Here is a 21,453-nt window from a genome sequence, read left to right as displayed (position 1 = left end):
TCAATGTTTTAGTACCATTTGCAATTCCTCAGATCCAGAAGCAATCTGTGTCCAAATGCAGCAAGCATCCAGGTTTGGGCTAACAAGTGTCAAGTAATAATGTGTGCCACACAAGTGCTGAGCAATGGCAATCTCCAACAAGAGAGAATCTAACCATTGCCCCTAGACATTTTGTTTCCAATGCTGAATCACTCACTATCAACATCCCGAGGATTACCATTGACCAGAAATTGAACTGGCCTAGCAATATAAATGACATAGCTAGAAGAGTGGGTTAGAGGATAAGAATCTTGTGGCGCACAACTCACCACCTGGCTCCTCAAGGCCCGTCTACCATCTACAAGGTGCAAGTCAGGAATTTGATAGAATACTCTCCACGTGCCTGGATGAGTGCAGCTCCAAAACTCTCAAAAAGCTTAACCATCTGGGATAAAGCAGCCCACTTGATTGGCATCCCATCCACAAACATTCAATCGTACACCACCGATTCGCAATGTCAGCAGTGTGTACCATCTACAAGATGCAGTGCAGGAACTCACCAAGGTCCCTTAGACAGCGCCTTCCAAACCCATGACCATTAACATCTAGGAGGTAAAGGGCAGCAGATACATAGGAATGTCACCACCTGGCAGTTCCAATCCAAACCACACACCATCCTGATTCAGACATACGTTGTCGCTGAGTCAAAATCCTGGAATTGTCTCCTTATCGTTACTTTGAGTGTACTTACACCACATGGACTGCAGAGAATCAAAAGAGAAGTCACCATGATGTTTTCGAAGGCAATTGGAGATGGGCACTAAATGTTGGCCTAAGTGGTGAAGAATTGTATACTAAAAAAATTACAATGCATTTCTCTCCAACTCGCAATCCCTAGGGAATAAAAATAAGAATGGCATTGAGCTAAATGTTCTGTCAGGACCACTGGGCTTAGAGCACAAAGAGAGATGATGGGGAAACGAGTCTTTGCAATCTCTTTCCTGAAAATTGTGTTTATTGCAGGTTATATTTTACGATAATGACTGGAACCCAACTGTAGATCAGCAAGCTATGGATCGCGCTCATAGGCTGGGACAGACCAAGCAAGTAACTGTGTATCGACTCATCTGCAAGGGAACGATAGAGGAGCGAATCCTGCAGCGTGCCAAGGAGAAGAGTGAGGTGCGACATCACACAAATATGCACATGGCACACTTGATATCCGTTTCAAGTTTTGTACAGGCAAAAACTTGGTGAAAGATCTCTCCTGTAGAATGGCAGATGTTCCAGAGACATCCCATGTAGCGAGTTAATTTTACTCTAAATCTGTAATTACATTGAGCCACAATATGATTTTCAGCATGACTGAGGCAAGGTGAGGTTGATTGAGTTTGTAAAGCAACATTTCACAAGACAGAGTTGCTGATCTACTGACTAACGTGCACTTTGAGCAGAGAGCCTAAACTTCTAACCAGTGACAGAACCAGGTTCTAGGGCAGTGAGTTGGGAGTGCCAATTTGCAGGGCATTTGAGGAAGTTGCCCAGAACCCAGGCCAGCCACGAGTTCTGGTCCCCATTCAATTTAATGGAGCTGTTATGGCTTCTGCCTATTAATAAAAGCCCATGAGAGCCAATAAATAGTAAGTCTCCATCAGTATGAAAAATTTGAAATTTTCTTTAAAACAAGGGAGAATGATATTTCTGATGGTACGATATGCGCACACGCATGAGACGCACATGCTGTCCAGTCCCCTCAGAATCTTGTATTTTCACACAAGAACTCCAGAGGCCCAGTTTAGTTCACTTTACCCTCATATAGTTGCCAGAGTGCAAGTGTTTGCAAAAAGCAGTGAGGTTACTCCTGTGCCCCATTAGCTTGTGGAAGTGCTTGTCTTGTTTTCTATGGATTCTTGCAGGGCGAGTTTATATTTCACAAACAAGGCTGTAGCTTTAATAACTAGGCCGTAGCTATAATTCCCAGCCTCCAGCACAGGGAGAGCAAAGTGATACTACTGCACGTACAGTGAATCCTGGCAATCGGAAACTGAGCCAGTAATCCGCGACTGAATGATTAAGATGTCTCCATTCTCTGCTGAGGTGGAGGTGTAATGCTCCTGTGGGTAGCTTGTGAAAGATTTACACAGAGGGTTGACTGTGAGAGGGCAACAGTTTCACATGCTACGCTATTTCAGTAATGACTAAAGTGCCCCATTGTCTCAGGGTTATCTGTTCTCTCTCAGCTTGTAAATGATGCATAGGCGAGTGCACTATCTGGAATCTCACTATTCTTGCTTTCCTTTCCTCCCTTCCCTTCCCACAGGATTCACTGCACCCATCTTATATACACCGCTTCCTGAATCCATTAGATTTTGAAATTTTAGCTATAAGGTGAAATTCAGTTATGGGATAAAGACAAACGCATTGTAGTTTTTTAGTATGTAATTCTTGACCATTTGGATTCTATTTATTTTACTGATATCTGTTGTACTCCATCCACTGTGCTCCAGTTTCCTACATCGGCCCTCGTCTAACCTGAAACAGGCAATCCAGTGCTCATGCAAGATCCTTAAAGCCAGGTGACACAAAACTTTTAGCCAAGATTAAATTGTGGTTGAAGAGGTAAAAAGACTTGCTGCCTTCACTGAACCACACAGCATTCTTTTGCACTCGTTCATGAATGGAGCCAATACCAGTTACTAAAGATACTCTTGTAGGGAGGGACCCTGCCACTCCCGTCATGTCACAAATTGAGAGTCAATACATTGTAATCAACGCCAAGTTCTACAAGGGTAACTTGTGTTTATATGTCACCTTTAATGTAATAAAACATCCCAAGGTGCTGCACAGGAGCATTATAAAGCACAATTTGACATTAAGCCACAAGCAATATTTGGGATTGTGACAGATTTGCTTGGTCAAAAAGTTAGATTTTAAGGAGTGCCTAAAAGGAGGAAAGAGAGATAAGGAATCAGAGAAGTTCTAGTTTTAAAGGGAGCCCCCAGAAATATATAATATAGTTGATTATATCGAATGGAAATGTTAAGTAAAGCCAAAAGACAACTCTAGGAAAAGGATAAAATCAAATGAGTGAAAGGAACGTGCCAGACTGGTATCAGCAAGTTGTCAGCAAAGACTGCCAACACAAAAGAGGGTAGCAAAGGGTCAAACTCTGGATTCATTGGAACCAGTTGAATTGTGTGATGTGAAGACTGTTGGACATTTACTCTGCATGAGAGTTAGGATGGTCTTCTCCAATAGTGCCCACTTTGATTGAGCTTAGCCTTAAAGCTGGAGTCTTTTTCTCCCAGTTCAGGCAAACTGGATCCAAGTGCAGTTGTAGGCTTGAGATCCATAGAGTTTCGTGTCAGTGGACAGTTCTGATCATTAAGAGCATTTAGGGATCATGTTGGGCTTGTCAAAACCTGAGTTGTATTTTTTTTATTTAAACAGATTCAGCGAATGGTTATTTCTGGAGGAAACTTCAAACCAGACACACTCAAACCAAAGGAGGTTGTCAGTTTGCTGTTGGATGATGAGGAGTTGGAAAAGAAATGTAAGCACTTTTTGGCTGTATCTCCAATAACTTCCTTGAGTCAGTCTTCTCTGTCTAGTTTGCTTTTTCCAACTCCTAGAGGTGCTCCTTTCTCTTGGCATGAAATTCTATGTATAGGGTCATCCTAAGAGATCTTATGCAATTGGCACCTTTTCAATTTTGAGCCTTGATAGTGAAGGTTTATACGCTGTTTAACTGTAGGGTTTCAACAGCTCAATTCAGTGTGGTTCACTCATACCCACAAAGTGGGCATCTCTCCTTACCCCCAAGAGGCAGACGCCACTCTCCCATGAGGCATGCGCACACTCCCCACACACACAAGATATACCATCCCACGAGAGAGAGAGAGAGACACCATCCCATGAGATGTCCAACCTCATTCCCAAGCGGGCACACGAGGCACACCACCCCCATCTCCATGCATGCACACATGACACGCACCCTTCCCACACACATACGCATCCCGTGCGCACGCGCACACACAGCATGTGTCATGCCCATCCACCCTCTCTCACATATGACCCATGCCCCCCCCACACACGAGGTGCCTTACACGCACTAGATGCCCCACACACAAGATTCATGTGTGCCACACACAAGACTGCATGCCCTTCCTCACATGCACAAACACGCATATACAAGACATGCGCCCTGCACGCGTGCACACTCTCTCTTCCCACAAAAACGTAGATCTCTGACCACAGTGGGCCCCAGATTTGGAGGTCTGAGGCTAGCAGGAGTTGGCAGCAAGCATATGGGTGATGATCATGTTCCTTATCATTATTCATAGCCTTTCACAAAAGTGTGCATGTTTTGATCATATTTGCATTGATAGCCCACAGTAGAATATTTGCCAATAGTCACACATGAACATTGAGAAATATTTCAATGCCTTCAGTGGGAAGAGTACGGACCCTGAAACTAAACAATAATAATTATTGGTCACTGTACGAGTGAGTTTGGGTATTCCAAGGTTGACTAACCAATTCTTTCCCTGTTTATTTCTCTGAAAAGTGCGCCTGCGACAGGAAGAGAAACGAATACAAGAAGAATCAAACAAAGTGAAAGATCGAAAAAGGAAACGAGAAAAATATGCAGAAAAGGTGAGAGTATCTTCCCAGTTGATGTGATCCTCAACCCAGGGGAATGTGAAAAAGTGAGCAGAGTAAATCCCCAAAAGACTTCAAACACTTGGCCTTCTCAGAGATGGGCAGCTTTTGCCTTCCCCCCACACTTTCTGCAGAAGGCTAGAGATATTAGAGTGCTTCTGATGTGTTGCCATTTGTGGGATCCTCTCAACAGTTCACCATTTGAGCATTGGATGGAACACCCTGTTCCCACATGGGAGGCAGATCAGTGCAGTGGCTGAGTTATTGATCACATGAGCATAATCGGCCTGTGTGCAAAATCTTTACCAAAGAGCTGATGACGTAATAAGGGAACCTTTATGACAGGAGCATAAGAAGTAGGAGTAGGTATTCAGCCCCTTGAGCCTGCTTTGCCATTTACTGAGATTATCTACCTCACACCATTTTCCTGCACTATCCCCATACCCCTTAGTATCTTTATTTTCTGGAAATCTGTTGATCTCTGTCTTGAACTTACTCAGTGACTGAGTCTCCACAGGTTCCTAGGATAGAGAATTCCAAAGAATTTATCCTCTGAGTTAAAGAATTAACTTCTGATTTCAGTCCTAAGTGACCTGCCGCTTATTCTGAGTCTGTGTCCCCTGGTTCTGGACATCATAGGGGGTAGGATAAGGGAGGAATTGGTGAATTTTTTGAAGGTTTTTATTATCTGTTTCACCTCTTCCCTCTTGTCTCACCTGCTACATTCTTGAGCCTGACCCTTTCCTTTCCCATCTCTCTTTCCCCCACTCTCGCTCCCCCCAGTAATTTATATGTAGGATTCTCCACTGATTTCAAGCTAAAGAACTAATGGTGAACTGGCCAAAGTGTAAACTACTTGTTCCCTATCCTAGCAGTTCACTGGTTCAACACAATGCGACATTTCAGATTAATGGTTTGTTTGTATTGTCTAGATCTAGGATGTGCCTCAAGTTACTGTACAGAGTCACCTGTGACAGGAGGAATGACTCTCAATATCTGTGGTCATTGCACAGCCCACGCTATGCAGTCTCAGTCACTTGCATGGCTATGCCCTTTAACTGAGCAGTTCCATTCAAATGGTAGACTGTTGTAGCCAAGAGGATAAATGAGATCTGGTGACCACGTGCTGATATATTCTTTCAGCCTGGAGAGTGTGCCACCATGTTGTACAAACTGTTTCAATCGTGCTTGGCACTAACACAGATTAAAAATCACTCTAACCCATAAGTCTATGGCGGCCCTGGTGCATGTTCAAATACGCGGTAAAGAACCAGGGAAGATTCCCCAGCCTACCTTCCACTCAACCAATATCTCTGTGAAAAACCATTTGCCTGTTACTGGGTTCTTACTGTGTACGAAGTGACTGCACTTCAGAAAATAATTAATTGTCTTGAAGCACTTTGCGGCTTCCTGAAGCAGGATCAGGGACTTTATCAACACGGGGTCTTATTTCTTTAAATTAAGCCAAGAACATTTTCTTCACTTTCTACACCCAATGAAATAATCTTTTTAGAGCTTTTCAGTAAAAAAGAGTTAAGTTGAGGAATCTTCCCCATCCTGGTTGAATTCCCCTTCTCCCCATGTCTCATGCACTATGCAACTCGGATAATGGAACTCCCCTGCATTTGTAGATAGGGTCTGACAGCTAAGTGGGAGTAGGTGTGTGAATTGGCTGCAATGTTGGCCTTCACTGTTCCTGTGGAAAAAATCTGGCCTAGAGAACAGGCATTTACAACACGAAAGGAAGCCATTCAGCCCCCAGTGTTTCTGTTAACTGTTTGATTGATCTCTGACAACCACAACCTATGTCTCTCAGATCCCTTTCTGGGACAGGAGGTGTCAGTGCTGAGCACAGTCTATGATCCATGTAGCTGTGAGTGCAGTTAATGATGTCTGTAATCCCCTGCTGTTGATTTATTCATCACTGCTACTGATTAGGTTACCGGCATTAATAAAACTGAGTGTAAGATCCATGCCAGCTCTCAGTACAACTTCATTCTTCATGAGTTGACTATTAAAGGACAAAGACACAGTATATGTACACATGGTCATGTGCACATGCTCGTACATTCATAGTGGCATGCACACAATCATGTACCTGCTCAGTTTCACACACTCATGCACACAGTATCGCCCTTGCCTGCTCTTTCATACATGTGCATTCACACACACTTTCATATTTTCTCTAGAAGAAAAACTGTTTCTGCAAACTGTATCCAATTGTTTTTCAGCTGCCCTGTAACAGTTCTGTTTTAGGGCAACTCTAAATTGTGGTTTAAAAATCCTATTCTTGTACTTATCAAGGTGAAGAATAATTAAGGCATCCACTGTCAGCATCAGGGACTCGTAGTGTAGGTGACCACAAGTTAATACAAACTAAAGCTCCCTCTACAATGTCCTATCAAACTCTCTCAGGGCAGGTACAGCATGCATTAGATGCAGAGCAAAGCTCTCTCTCTACACTATCGTGTCAAGCACTCCTAGGACAGTTACTGCACAGGATAGATTCCGAATCATAGAATCCCTTCAGTGCTGAAAAAGGCCATTTTTCCCATCGAGCCTGCACCAACTCTTTGATGGAGCATTTTACCCAGGCCCACCCCATCCCCATTAATCCCACAGATTTACCTCATTAATCCCCTAACCTACACATTTTGGGATATCAAAGTATCACAGTGGGGGCTGCACGGTAGCACAGTGGTTAGCACTGCTGCTTCACAGCTCCAGGGACCTGGTTCAATTCCCGACTTGGGCCACTGCCTGTGTGGAGTTTGCACATTCTTCTCGTGTCTGCGTGTGTTTTCTCCGGGTGCTCCAGTTTCCTCCCACAGTCCAAAGATGTGCGGGTTAGGTTGATTGGCCATGCTAAAATTGCCCCTTAATGTCCTGAGATGGGTAGGTTAGAGCAGGTATTGGGTAAATATGTAGGGATATGCGGGTAGGGCCAGGGTGGGATTGTGGTCGGTGCAGACCCGATTGGGCCAAATGGCGTCTTTCTGCACTGAAGGGTTTCTGTGATGCTATGAATTTAGCATGACCAATCCACCTAACCTGCTCATCTTTGGACTGTGGGAGCAAACCGGAGCACCCGGAGAAAACCCATGCAGACCCACGTAGAATGTGCAAACTCCACACAGACAGTCATTCAAGGTTGGAATCAAGCCCAGGTCCCTGGCGCTATGAGGCAACAATGCTAACTACTGTGCTGCCCATTGTTCACAACATTCACTGTAAAGCTCTCTCTGCACTGCTCCACTGGGCACAATAAGGGTATATAAAACACAGATTAGATATAAAGTAAAGCTCCCTCTACCCTGTCCCATCAAACACTCCCAGGACAGGAACAGCACGAGTAGATACAGAGGAAAGCTCCCTTCCCTCCTCACCCAAGCTGGGAACTTGAGTACTTGAGAGGTCATGTTCCTGGCAGTTTTGGGGTGGGGGGGGTGGTGGTCATTGACAGCATCAGCATGCACTTGCTGCTGACTTTTCCAGTATAAATTCTTCATAATAATGGAGATTGCTCATTTGTATCCTTGCCTTGCTGTAATTACACTCTGCTGCAAGTGCAGGCACTGCAGCAAGATATGAATGTGGGCATGAGGACAGTGTGCATGAATTGCTTCTAAATGGTGGTTGAAATGCTTCTGGACTACTTATCCCACTTTGCAACCCTGTCTTACCTGCAGACTTGCAGTGTGCAAGGCCACAGGACATCTGCTAGCTGTTAGCCATCTTTCAGCTGTTAAGGAACATAAGAACATAAGAAATAGGAGCAGGAGTAGGCCATCTAGCCCTTCGAGCCTGCCCCGCCATTCAATAAGATCATGGCTGATCTGTTGTGGCTCAGTTCCACTTTCCCGCCCTCTCCCCATAACCCTTAATCCCCTCTCTTATCAAGAACCCATCAACCCGCTTCTTAAAAATATTTAGCGAGGCAGCCTCCACCACTTCAACGGGCAGAGAATTCCAGAGATTCACCACCCTTTGAGTGAAGAAGTTCCTCCTCAACTCCGTTCTATGTAAAAAGGAAGAGGCTGGCTAGGGTGAACGTTGGTCCTTTAGAGGATGAGAAAGGGGAGCTAGTGGTAGGGGATGGGGATATGGCTAAGGTCTTGAATAACGTTTTTGTTTCTGTCTTCACGGAGGAGGACGTGAATAATTTGCCGGGTGTTAGCGATGGAAAGGTGGTAGGAATGGAGGGTCTTAATGACATTACTGTTACTAGAGAGGTGGTGCTCGACAGACTGGAGGGGCTGATTGTGGACAAGTCCCCAGGACCGGATGGAATGCATCCGAGGGTTCTGAAAGAAATGGCGGAGGTTATAGTGGATGCCTTGGTGGTTATTTTCCAGACGTCGCTGGATTCCGGGGAAGTGCCGGAAGATTGGAAAACGGCTAATGTTACGCCGTTGTTTAAGAAGGGTGCCAGGCAAAAGGCGGGGAATTATAGGCCGGTTAGTTTAACGTCTGTGGTAGGTAAAATGTTAGAATCCGTCATTGAGGAGGAAATCGCGAGGCATCTTGAAGGGAATTGCTTGATAGGGCGGACGCAACACGGTTTCATTAAAGGGAAGTCGTGTCTGACAAATTTACTGGAGTTCTATGAGGATGTGTCTAGGGCGGTGGATAGAGGAGAGCCGGTGGATGTGGTCTTTCTGGATTTTCAGAAGGCGTTTGACAAGGTACCTCACAAGAGGTTATTGCAGAAGGTCAGGGGACATGGAGTTGGGGGTAGGGTGTTAGCGTGGATAGAGGATTGGTTGTCAAATAGGAGGCAGAGAGTGGGGGTCAATGGGTGCTATTCGGATTGGCGGTTGGTGACTAGTGGGGTGCCCCAGGGGTCGGTGCTGGGGCCTCAGCTATTTACCATTTATATAGATGATCTGGAGGAGGGAACCGAGTGCAGGGTGTCGAAATTTGCTGATGACACCAAGATTGGGGGAAAGGCAAATTGTGCGGAGGGTGTGGAGAGTCTGCAGAAGGATCTAGATAGGCTGGGCGAATGGGCCAGGAAATGGCAAATGGAATTTAATGTTGGCAAGTGTGAGGTGGTCCACTTTGGTAGGAAGAATGGTAGGAAGGACTATTACTTACGTGGCGAAAAACTGCAGCAGGCGACGGTGCAGAGGGACCTCGGGGTCCTTGTGCATGAGTCGCAAAAACCCAGCTTGCAGGTGCAGCAGGTGGTCAGGAAGGCGAATGGGATGCTGGCCTTCATAGCGAGGGGGATTGAATATAAAAGTAGGGAGGTCTTGCTGCAGCTGTATAGGGCATTGGTGAGGCCGCAGCTGGAGTACTGTGTGCAGTTTTGGGCGCCGCACCTGCGCAAGGATATTTTGGCCCTGGAGGGAGTGCAGAGGAGGTTTACTAGGCTGATACCGGAGTTGAGGGGATTGAGCTATGAGGAGAGGCTGAATAAACTAGGCTTGTACTCGTTAGAGTTTAGAAGAATGAGAGGAGATCTCATTGAGACGTATAAGATGATGAATGGGATGGATAGGATAGAGGTGGAGAGACTCTTTCCGCTCAAAAAAGACAGTAGGACTAGGGGGCACAGCCTCAAGATAAAGGGGAGGCGGTTTAGAACGGCGTTGAGGAGGAACTTCTTGGGAGGCTCATTATGATTACAGGATCATATTTGCAGCTGTACCCAGCACCAAACCAGAATTAGTCACTTGACTTCAATTTCATGCTACAGCCATCGAGAAATTAACATTTAGTTGTTTTATAGGTCTATGTGTGACCAATTCACAGAAATGATGTTGCGATTATTACGGATGGCTGTGCGTCAGAAGGGAGGTGCGAGTTGAAAGACCACTTTTTTTGATAACTTTTGTTTGCTTCTGACAGAAGAAGAAGGAGGATGGTGAGAACGCTGTGAAGAGAAGGAAAGAGGGATGGACGATGTTGACACCTTCGTTGGCATCTGCTGATAACTCCAATATGTCCTCAGGAAACCTATCAGCCGACGGGGAGGAATCTTTCATCAGCGTAGACTCTGCCATGCCCAGCCCTTACAGTGAGGTAATGCAATACAAAACTGAGCCTGTAGTGCAGGAGCTGAGTGTAGAATTGCAGAGGGACGTGGGATCTAAAGCAAGCCACAGCTGCACAGTTCTAGTTCATATCATTTGGATCTGTTTGCAGAGGTAATGGAACTGCATGCAGGGAAACTGATAAGGCAGGATGTCCTTTGGGCCTGCTTTTAGAGCAGTCAGCAAAAAGACTGATGGGCACGTTTACCAATGCACCGTGTCCCAAACAATTCCTTGACTAAACAGAGGGGAGGAAATAGCATTCTCTACTGTATGGGGATGGAGAGTCAATCCATATATAGCAATGGGAAGTCACCTGTCACCACCAGCTGACACCAAGTGAAGAAAACCTATCATCAGTCCTTTTTTGCATGCTGCTGCAGTGACTGGGCTAAGAGAGTGAGGGAACTTTGCAGCAAAATTGAATGGGGATATTTGGGGAAGGAGAATATCTGGAGATAAGTCTGTCCCAAAAAAAAGTACGGTAAAGGAAAATTTGAGAGGCAAAAAGCGCAGGATCACTTAAATAGATGGTATGGCATCAACAAGGAACTGTCTGGAATTATTTGGAGCAATATTTTGGAGGTCAGGTAGTCTGGAATCTTTTTAAAGGAATAGTAAGAGGGACAGGTAAATGAAAAAACAAAATGGAAGACAAAAATTAAGGAGGGAAGTGACATTTTGCACTTCAGAAGTTGTGATTACTCACGTTGTGTCTGTGACCGTACCCTGGTTCCGGTCCCTTGGTTCCAATTAATTCTATCATTTTCTTTAGGGCAAAATGGAATGATTAGTGCAGACGTTTCACTACAGCACCCAAATAAAACGTGTGGAGTTAGTATTCTATGCAATCAGCATTTATTGTTAATGGCTTAGAAATGGAACTGTTTCACCAAAAGTTCATGTGGTGCAGCTTTCTTAGATTTGAAATAGACTTGGTCTTTATCAAAAGTTGTTTTCGATTGAGCTTTTGTGACTGAAGGTTGGGAGGTTAATTATCATGTGATAATTAGATATGGCTGTGTATGTGACTTTTTTGATCCCTGTATAAAGAGGTCAATTAGTGTGAAATTTAGAGCTGAAAGTGTCAGTATCATTAGTTCTCTGTCTTGCTCTTGCTCACTCACTCTCGCTGTTCACCCACACGTATTCTAGTTTACTGAAAGCATATCCTACTCTGTTTTATTCAGTGTAAATGATCTACACAGGAGCTCCCATAATAAGAAGTCTCACAACAGCAGATTAAAGTCCAACAGGTTTATTTGGTAGTAAACGCCACTAGCTTTCGGAACGTTGTTCCTTCATCAGGTGAGTGGAGAGTTCTGATCACAAACAGGGCATATAAAGGCATACACAGTTTACAGAATACTGATTAGAATACGAGTCTTTACAGCTATTCAAGTCTTAAAGGTGCAGACAATGTGAGTGGAGATAGCATTAAGCATAGGTTAAAGAGATGTGTATTGTCTCCGGACAGGACAGTAAGTGAGATGTTGCAAGTTCAGGCAAGTCATGGGGGTTACAGATAGTGTGACATGAACCCAAGATCCCGGTTGAGGCCGTCCTCATGTATGCAGAACTTGGCAATCAGTTTCTGCTCAGTAACTCTGTGCTGTCGTATGTCGTGAAGGCTGCCTTGGTCAATGAAGATCAGAGGCTGAATGCCTGTGACCGCTGAAGTGTTCACCAACAGGAAGGGATTGTCCGCAGCAAACTACCCAGCTTTCAGGAAAACAGTGATCACGACACCATGCAACCCTGCCACAGCAACCTCTGCAAGACATGCTGGATCGTCGACATGGATGCCGTGACCTCGTGAGGACGCCATCCACCAGGTACACGGCACATACTCTTGCAACTCGGCCAACGTTGTCTACCTAATATGCTGCAGGAAAGGATGTCCCGAGGCATGGGTACATTGGGAGACCATGCAGGTGCTACGACAGCGGATGAATGAACACCGCTCGACAATCATCAGGCAAAACTGTTCCCTTCCTGTTAGCGAACACTTCAGCGGTCATGGGTATTCGACCTCTAATCTTCGGGTAAACATTCTCCAAGGCGGCCTTCACGATACACGACAGCACAGAGTCGCTGAGCAGAAACTTATAGCCAAGTTCCGCACACAAGAGGACAGCCTCAACTGGGATCTTGGGTTCATGTCACACTATCTATAACCCCCATGACTTGCCTGAACTTGCAACATCTCACTTAACTGTCCTGTCTGGAGACAAGACAAATCTCTTTAATCTATGCTTAATGCTATCTTCACTCACATTGTCTGCACCTTTAAGACTTGATTAGCTGTAAAGACTCACATTCTAATCAGTATTCTGTAAATTGTGTGTGTCTTTATATTCCCCATTTGTGATCAGAACACTCAACTCATCTGACAAAGGAAAAGCGTTCCGAAAGCTTGTGGCGTTTATTACCAAATAAACCTGTTGGACTTTAACGTGGTTTGTGAGACTTCTTACTATGTTTACCCCAGTCCAATGTTGGCATTTCCACATCAGGAGCTCCCATAATGCAGGGGATGGATTGTCAGGGGCATGCAATGTTTACTGGGATCTATTGATGTACAGTGCACTGTTTCAAAATCAGTCAGGCACTTTATATAACCTGTACCCTCTATCCCCACAGATATCCATGAGCAGTGAGCAGCACACTGGATCTATTGCACCTGATGAAAGTAGCAGTGACCTTGTAATCGTTGATGATCCAACATCTGCAACACAGTCTAGAGCAACCAATTCCCCAGTCTCCATTGCAGGCTCTACTTCAGACCATGTGAATGGTATGACATACAGGAAGCTCCTGGTGCGTCGTGCAACCCATCCTTGCACCAAATGTGTGCTGGGAACATAGTTGATTACTTTGTAACCTTGGATTAAAGTCGGATGTCGTTGCGTGACTTTGAGTCACCCGGGGCAGTGATCGTCACCCGTACTGTTTAATTGTCTAGTTTCCTGTTTGTTTTGTTGTACCACTCAAGCTTGTGATTATAAATAGAATTAGCAGCTGGGGATTAGTGGGAGGCAGGAGAACAATTCAGCTGTGATATCAGTCCAAAGTGTCAATTTGTAATCTTCCCCTCTGCACTTGGTGAATTGCTTTTTCATATCCGGCTAATAATTCTATATGTGTGTCTACATATGTGTGCGCCGATATATTTGTGGGTTTGAGTGTCTGTACATCTGCCCATGGGTTTATATTTGCATGTCTGTTTGTATGTTTATATGTACATTTGTCTTTTTTATTCATTCATGGGGTGTGCACATTGCTGGCATGGTCAGCAGTTATTGCCTTTGAATGCCACCTTCTTGACCTGCTGTAATATAGATAAACCAACTGTGCTGTTAGTTAGGGAGTTGTAGACTGTGATCCAGTGATAATCCTGGTACCTCAGTTGATATGAGATGGTTTTATTTTTCTTGGCAGTTAGATAAAATTGGGTGGCTTGCTAGATTATTTGGGACATTTAGTGTCTGTATATTTACATGTCTGTATTTCTGTGTCTGTGTTTGCATGTATGTATACGCATATCTATATGTGCACATTTGTCTACATTTATTTGTGCGTGTTATACATGCATGTTCCTTATTTTATCTGTTGCTCTAGTTCTCTCTCTGTCACCTCAATAGTTATTGCTTTGGGGTTGAGTGGAAATGTCCAAAAGAGTGCAGTAGACTCTAGGAAACCATTGGAGATGGAGGATATTGGAATGCATCCTTGGGGTCCATTCTGTCATTTTACATGGGTCGGCTGTGATGTTGATTGGTCTGTGTGATTCAAGTAGCATCCTTTTACCCTCTAGACTCAACAAACCATCCCTAGTTGGTAGATCATCTGCCAGAACCACACATTGTGTATGTTACTAAAGGTAAAAAAGCAAGCTGTGTTCAGTATGGTGAGAAGGGGGACTGATTCTGTTCATAAAATAGCGACAAAGCCATTTCCTTCTTTGCCCCTTCCCCAGAGCTTGATTGGTGCCTGTGACTTTGTGTACCTAGCAACAGGTTTTGGACCGCAGCTGACAACTCCTTTTAATGTAGGCATGTCTCACACTGAGTACTGTGGTAGAATAGACGCTATTAGAATCGTGGACTTAAATTCTGCGTTGATATCTCAGTTGTTGATGCATGGATCTCCTTATTTTGCAGGTGTTTCGCAAGACAAGTCTGGTATTAACATGGGCCCTTCAGGGAGGGGCAGAGGCCGTCCGAAAGGATCTGGAAGTACATCAAAAGGTTCTGGAAAAAATCGAGGGCGCAAGTCCACTGCTGGCAGTGCTGCAGCGATGGCAGGGGCCAGGGCAGGTGCAGCAGCAGCTTCAGCTGCTGCATATGCTGCATACGGGTATAATGTGTCCAAAGGTAAGGAATAGACTGAGCACCTGATGGAAGTGTTCGACAGTGTCAGCCATTAAGCAGTAATTGCGCTTTTTTCCTTGAACGCCTCTAAGTGCAATGCCAACCTTGGCACATTTGCATTGTGCTCACTTCTAAAGTAGCTTCAAGTGAAATCCATTGCTGTGTGTGCAATTTAGAAGCAGGAGTTGGCCATTCAGCTTTACAAGCCTGCTCTGCCATTCAGTAAGATCATGGCTGATCTGGTAGTGGTCTCAACCGCATTTCTCTGCCTGGTTCCCTTGTTCATCAAAAATCTGCCCTTGAATTTCCAAAACAAGACCTTCACTGCTAACATAATACCAACCCTCTGAAAAAAAAACTGCCTTCCATTATCTGTCCCAAAAAGGAGACCTTTTATTCTGAAACTGTGTCCCCTAGCTCTAAACTTCCGCACGTGGAACCATCCTCCAAGTATCTACGCATCAAATTCTCTCAATCTTGTATGATTCAATAAGATCACCTCTCGTTCTTCTAAACTCCGAAGAGTATAGAAACTTCCTCCACAAAATAATCCCCTCATTCCAGAAATGAGTCATAAACCTTCTCTGAACTGCCTCTAATACAATGATTTCACTTTTCAAATGTGACTGACCACTCCCATAATCTGACGTTGAGACCTTTTAATCCTTTTATTGCCCAATATCATTGCCCATGGATCCTGACAAAGCACCCTTACTCTGCACCTTTTAATGGAATTCACGTGATTCTCTCTCTTCAAAAATGGGACTAAATAAACACAATTACCAGTCCAAGACTTGGGGTCAAAACCACTGAGTAGATTTATTTACTTTTGGCAAGTGAATAAATCTAAATTCATGTAAGAGAGTTCAGCATTCATTGCACTCCTTGAGACAGCAAATAATAAAGGTACTACTTGCTTTCTTTCTAAATACAAGTTCTGATCAGAACCTTACTGCTGTAGCTTCAATCTGGCCTCCCTTCTTTTTGGGGCCAGAAACAAAAACAGAATCCTTAGAGTAAAGCAACACTGAGGGATAGTGGACAACACTCATCAGTGACTGAGCATGTATGCGCATTTGAGTGTCTGTTTATATCTGCCCGTGTTTGTAAGTTTATATTTGCATTTGTTGGGACCTGCGCTGCTCTGTGCTACAGAACAGTGCTTCTCTGCTGAGTTCATCCTGTATATTTAATTCTTTGATCGCTTTAGTCTTCATTGATTCAACCCATCCATGCACAGAATTCTCTTCATTTTCTGATTGTTTTGTGGTTGGTTGATTCATCCTCACCCTACACTGCCCTTTTCTGCCTTTCCACCTTACTGACACTTGGTTTCTCATTAAAGTCAGTTTGAAATTCCCATTTTTGATTGCGTCATGAGTGCTGAGATTTTCTTAAAGTGAATAACTACGCCAGGTTTCTTAGCAGCACTCTGGGGATGGGGAGCATGAAACAGGTTAAGCTTGAATTTGCCTGTCTGTAGTGGATTAGTCCAGCAAAGAGAATCATAGAATCCCAACAGTGCAGAAGGAGGCCATTCGGCTCATTGAGTCGGCACCGACCATACTCCTACCCAGGCCTTATCCCCCTAACACAATGCATTTACCCTAGCTAGTCCCCTTGACACTAAGGGGCAATTTAGCATGGCCAATCCACCTAACCTGCACATCTTTGGACTCTGGGAGGAAACTGGAGCACTCGGAGGAAACGCACGCAGACATGGGGAGAATGTATAAACTCCATATACAGTGACCCAAGGCCAGAATTGAACCCAGGTTCCTGGTGCTGTGAGGCAGCAGTGCTAATTGCTGTGCCACGGTGCTGCCCTTTAATAATTATAATTAAGGTAATTTGTTTAAAATTATATATTCTTTGAATACCACGTGCTATGTTAACAAAAACCCACTGGGGGAATAAAAACCATGGTAATTGGGGTGGGTAATTAATTCCATCTCTCCAAATGGTTTTGCCTATATGCATCTTGAAGATGATTAATGAATTATGATTCTCAATATAAAAAGTGTCTGACAGAATAAAGCTAGCATTATAGATTAAAAGTTCTATTCATTAAACTTGAGGGCAAGGTGGAACACAGTAAAAATCAATCAGTCTTTGATGGAACAGCGTAGAGGGAACTCTATTCTATTTAACCCATGCTATAACTACTCTGAATGCTTTATGGAACATGTACAGGGAGGTTTATCTAACCTGTATTGTGTCTGTTAGACACATTTGATGCTGACAATCTGTATGATATTAATGCTAAATTACTAGCTCTAATATCTCCCATTATGGTGAGGGAATATTTTAGAAGAATCATGATGATGTGCAATTTAATTATGTTGATTGTTTCCATATTTTCTCTTCAATCTCAAGGTATGGCAGGAACCGGCCCTGGGCAGTCACCCCTCTCCCGGCCGACTAGCACCGCCACCTTCGGAATGATGAGCACCTCCCCCTTGAGTTCCCCTCACAGCCTGTCGAACAGTGTCCCAGGGACACCACAGACGCCAACAGACACTAGCACACCTTCTCCGTCCCCCAGCAAGAAGGCCAGCAGAAGTCTGGTTCAACCCCCAACTGTCGGGGGCCGGTAACCATGAACTGTTCTGGTGTGGGTGAGGGGAGGAACGACTGCAGTGAGTGGGTGGGGTGGGGAGGGCGAGTTGCAAGACTTTTGTGTTTAAAGGTTTAGAATTTGTTTAAAAGAAGCCTAATAAGTGAAATCATGGAGAAGCCTTTTCCCTCTGAATGACGTGTACATAATGTTTACCAGGAGAGCACAGAATCCTCGTTTGTTTCTTTTTGAATGTGCTATTTTTTTATAGATGAACTTGTAAATATGTACAAAAAAGTAAGAAAAATCAAACAGAGACTGCTATCTTTTACTAACCTGACAGAGACTGGTTAAAATCCAGCCACGTGATGAATAGTAATTTTATGGAGAGATTGTATGCGTGTGAATTTTTACTAGTTTCCAGTGCTGAGAGGTAAACATTCTGAAGTCCTTGTGTTTTAATTTGCAGAGGCGGAAGCTATTTCCCCTTGAGAACAGAAGCAGCATTCAGCTTCCCGCACCCTCCTCCATACCTCCTCCTTCCTCATACCACTGTTACATTTGCATCAGTCAGCTGCCAGTGACTGAAAGTGGCACCTGCTCAATAGCTTGCTGATCCCTGCTCTGGCCAGGAGAAGCCTCCAAATGCAAGTACAAGGCTGCTGAGTTTTGACAGTGCTCATCAAGGCTTGTGAACTGCAGCATCCAGACTGCGCTTCCACTCCCATTGATGATAGTTTAAAGACACTGGCAATCAATTAATGCTTAAAAAAAATTAATGTTGGAAATTCGCTCTAGGTTGATCAGTCAATGGGAGAGAGAAGGCAGATGATCTCTCCTTTTTGTGAGATGCTGACAGCCCCAATGTGCATTTCCAGCTCTCTTTCAATGTATAAAGTGTGCCATGTAGCAACCTGATTGGAAACTTCCAGTAGGTCCTTGTGTAGCACAGGCTTCTTGATGTGTTACTGCAGATAGCAGCAAATTCAAACATCAATACACAGAAATCACAGGACAAGGGAAGGAGGATGTGCAGCACCCATAGGAAACACTTGGTACCCCTTGTTTCCAGAACAAGTTTCAGCAATACACAGTGTAACAACTGTGGATATCCCAGTCTCCGAATAAAGGATACAATGACCTAGAAATACTTTGCATAGGACAATTTTTGAAATGCGAAAAGCTTTTGTAATGTTTTAGGGAGACATTCCATGGCCATTCCAGAGCTGCTTCCTGACATTCCAACACACCATATCATGGACTTGGGTTGATTTTTGTGGTTTCTCACAATTGCCCAATTTCTCCTCCAATACCATTAAGAAGAGATGCTGAAATGGGCCCAGATGTGTATAGAACAGTATTTTGCCATTCCCCTATAGTTCTGGTTGTGTTTAATTTCACTGGTTATTTATGAAGGCTCACCTTCTCAACCTTGTCCCTCATCAGAGATGTGGTGACTCTCAGCTTAAATTGCCACCAGTCAGCTCTCAAAGAAGAAAGCAGCCTATGGGCCTCTGGGACTATAGCAATTTTACCCTATTTTATCATTTCGCACTGACTCCACTTGCAATGCTAGCACCAGTACAAGGGTCTGGGCCAAGTGGCCTCGTTTAGATCACTGCTGACTGTGCAAGAGCTGTGTTCCTTTTTAAAATTTCTCTACTTTGAATACTGATTGATATTTGGGAATCTCAGGTTCCTCTCAGAACTTAAAATAAATAAATTAGTCACTGCACTAGAATTGTCAATGTGACCTCAAATGCAAAACTCTTCCCTCTCTCCCCACATTGCCACTCTTGCCTCCTTGTCATACCTCTTGTTCATATTGCACCTCTGCCCCATTTCACCACACTCTGCATTGCCATCTCTTTCACACCTTGTCATTCGCCATTTCCCTGACACCCTTTTCTCTCCCTCCCATGTGTCTGTCTGCCTGTCTCTTTCTCACTCACTCTTTCTCTCACTCACTCTCTCACTCTTTCTCCCCCCCGCTCCACCTCTTCTCCACTCCCATTATTTCTCCCCGGTCTCCCTCTCCCCATATTTGTTCCATCCTTCTCTCGTACCTCTCCTACCTGTCATCCTGCCCTCTCCCCATCTTCCCAGTCCAATCTCAGCCAAGCCTACATCTGATTTGAGATATGGAGTTTTAAGGCACAGCTACCCTCCCGAGACCTGCCCTCTGTTTAAACATTCAGCCAGAATCCTAGGAGGGACAGCTCATGTCCCATTGGCTAGACCAAAACTCAGCAAAGGAAGGGGAAGAAAGCCTGTGTTTTTAAAAAATAGTGAGTGGAAACTACACAGTATTTTAAATAGTGAAAACAGATTAATTTCCTTAATGTTCTGAATAATGTCAAGATTAAAATGCAGAGTTTTTCTATCTCAAGTTATTACTGCTCCTTAGTTGAACCTAGTGTCCTTTCCCTGTGCTGCCAGCCTTGGTGTTGCCTTACATCTCTGATTCACCGGCTGGTTAGTTTTTCCATCCAGTGGAATGGATCTGTTGAAAGATTCCATGTATAATTTAAGAGACATCGTTCTGCTTGTATGGGCAGCTCTGTGAGACACTGTGTGAACTGCCTCTTTCCCATCCCACCCCTCCCCCCCCCCCCCCCCCATCAAACAAATACAACAGATTTCCACTCTCTAACCAGTAGAATATATTGACGTTCAGCTTTGCTGCAGTTTGATTAACTAAACCCTGGACAGCCACAATGATAACAACATTCAGGTGGTGGTGTAACACTTGAATAGTCTAATGCTTGCAGGTTACGTTCCACTTGAAGTCAGTGTGCTTTTCTTCTGGCTGCACATACCCTTGCAGAGATGTCAAACTCTTCAGTCCCAAAGTGAGCAGGATCTGCACGTATATGGGCATTTGAGCATCTTCCTTTAGCCAGGTATAGGATCATGCCTGTTGCAGACACTGTGTGTCAATGTGAGAGAGGACCTAATCTGGAATTTTTGTGTATTGTTTTGAGTTGCTCCACTCTGCTTCTTGTGGTCAGAGCATACATTACATTATTATATGTTTGTATTTTTAAAGAGATTGCATAACAGTTTCAGATTCGTAACACAGTTTAACACGTGACAGAAGTTGTAACCTCAGGGCTCTCAGGCCTTTTTTAAATTCAGTACTGTGCTGCACTGGAAGCTTGACTTGCATTTCAGGATGTACAGTGGTAAAGGTTTGAGGAGGATATATGGAGGAGGAGGCCTGTGTGGTTAATTGTACAATGTATGCAATACCAGTTCACTGAATCAGTTTCTTCCCCCACCCTTCCCTGACAGTGCGGGCTGGTTAACTGATTTATTTTATTGCAACGCCATAACTCAATGCACAATCAGTTAATGAAATCAGTCACAATTTGTGTTCAACCTTAGCAAAAATGATTCAGGTACAAGCAGTACAGTATCAGAATAAAATCAAAGTGTCTAAAGAATGCCACTGTTTGTTTCTTTGTGTGAGCTTGATTGTGAAGTAAATATCTGGAACTGTTCCTGCAGTGGCTCATGTTAGGAAAGGAAGACTATACAGACTTCCCCAGATTTCATCCTTTGTCAGTGCACAGTCACCTGGGCTCTGTTGGATTCCAGGATGGGATGCAACAATTGGATAGTGCACTGCGGCTAAAATAGTCAAGATTTTCAGCCTACAAAATACCGCAGATGCTGGAAATCTGAAATAAAAAAAAAAGCTGGATAACTTCATTACACCCAGCAGCTTTTGTGGAGAGAAGCAGAGTTAATGTTCAGGTTGATGATCTTTCTTTAGATGTGAGAAAGAAATGTACAAGTTTTTAAGCCAGTAGAAGGAGAGGAGGGAGCAGGCGGATCAAAG

The 21,453-nt window shown here is 44.1% G+C and overlaps 1 protein-coding gene across 4 annotated transcripts in view; it reads left to right on the top strand.

Annotated features, from left to right (window-relative positions):
• Positions 1–21,055, top strand: part of ino80 (INO80 complex ATPase subunit) — a 210,204-nt gene extending 189,149 nt beyond the window's left edge. For 3 of the 4 annotated variants that reach the window (XM_080202971.1, XM_080202970.1, XM_080202973.1), the window contains exons 30-36: positions 1,003–1,161; positions 3,430–3,532; positions 4,547–4,635; positions 10,495–10,668; positions 13,323–13,476; positions 14,843–15,055; positions 17,429–21,055. In XM_080202971.1, coding sequence (XP_080059097.1) covers positions 1,003–1,161; positions 3,430–3,532; positions 4,547–4,635; positions 10,495–10,668; positions 13,323–13,476; positions 14,843–15,055; positions 17,429–17,649 — 1,113 coding nt within the window. In that variant the 3' untranslated portion in view covers positions 17,650–21,055. The remainder of the gene's footprint in view (positions 1–1,002; positions 1,162–3,429; positions 3,533–4,546; positions 4,636–10,494; positions 10,669–13,322; positions 13,477–14,842; positions 15,056–17,428) is intronic. The other variant, XM_080202972.1, reaches the window with a different exon arrangement.
• Positions 21,056–21,453: the final 398 nt, after the last annotated feature.

The sequence above is a fragment of the Carcharhinus amblyrhynchos genome, chromosome 14 (genome assembly GCF_965287045.1).
Source record: "Carcharhinus amblyrhynchos chromosome 14, sCarAmb.v2.hapA, whole genome shotgun sequence".
NCBI classification, from domain to species: domain Eukaryota; kingdom Metazoa; phylum Chordata; class Chondrichthyes; order Carcharhiniformes; family Carcharhinidae; genus Carcharhinus; species Carcharhinus amblyrhynchos.
Note: the sequence above shows the minus strand (reverse complement) of the source record. Positions and strands in the feature narration are given on the sequence as shown.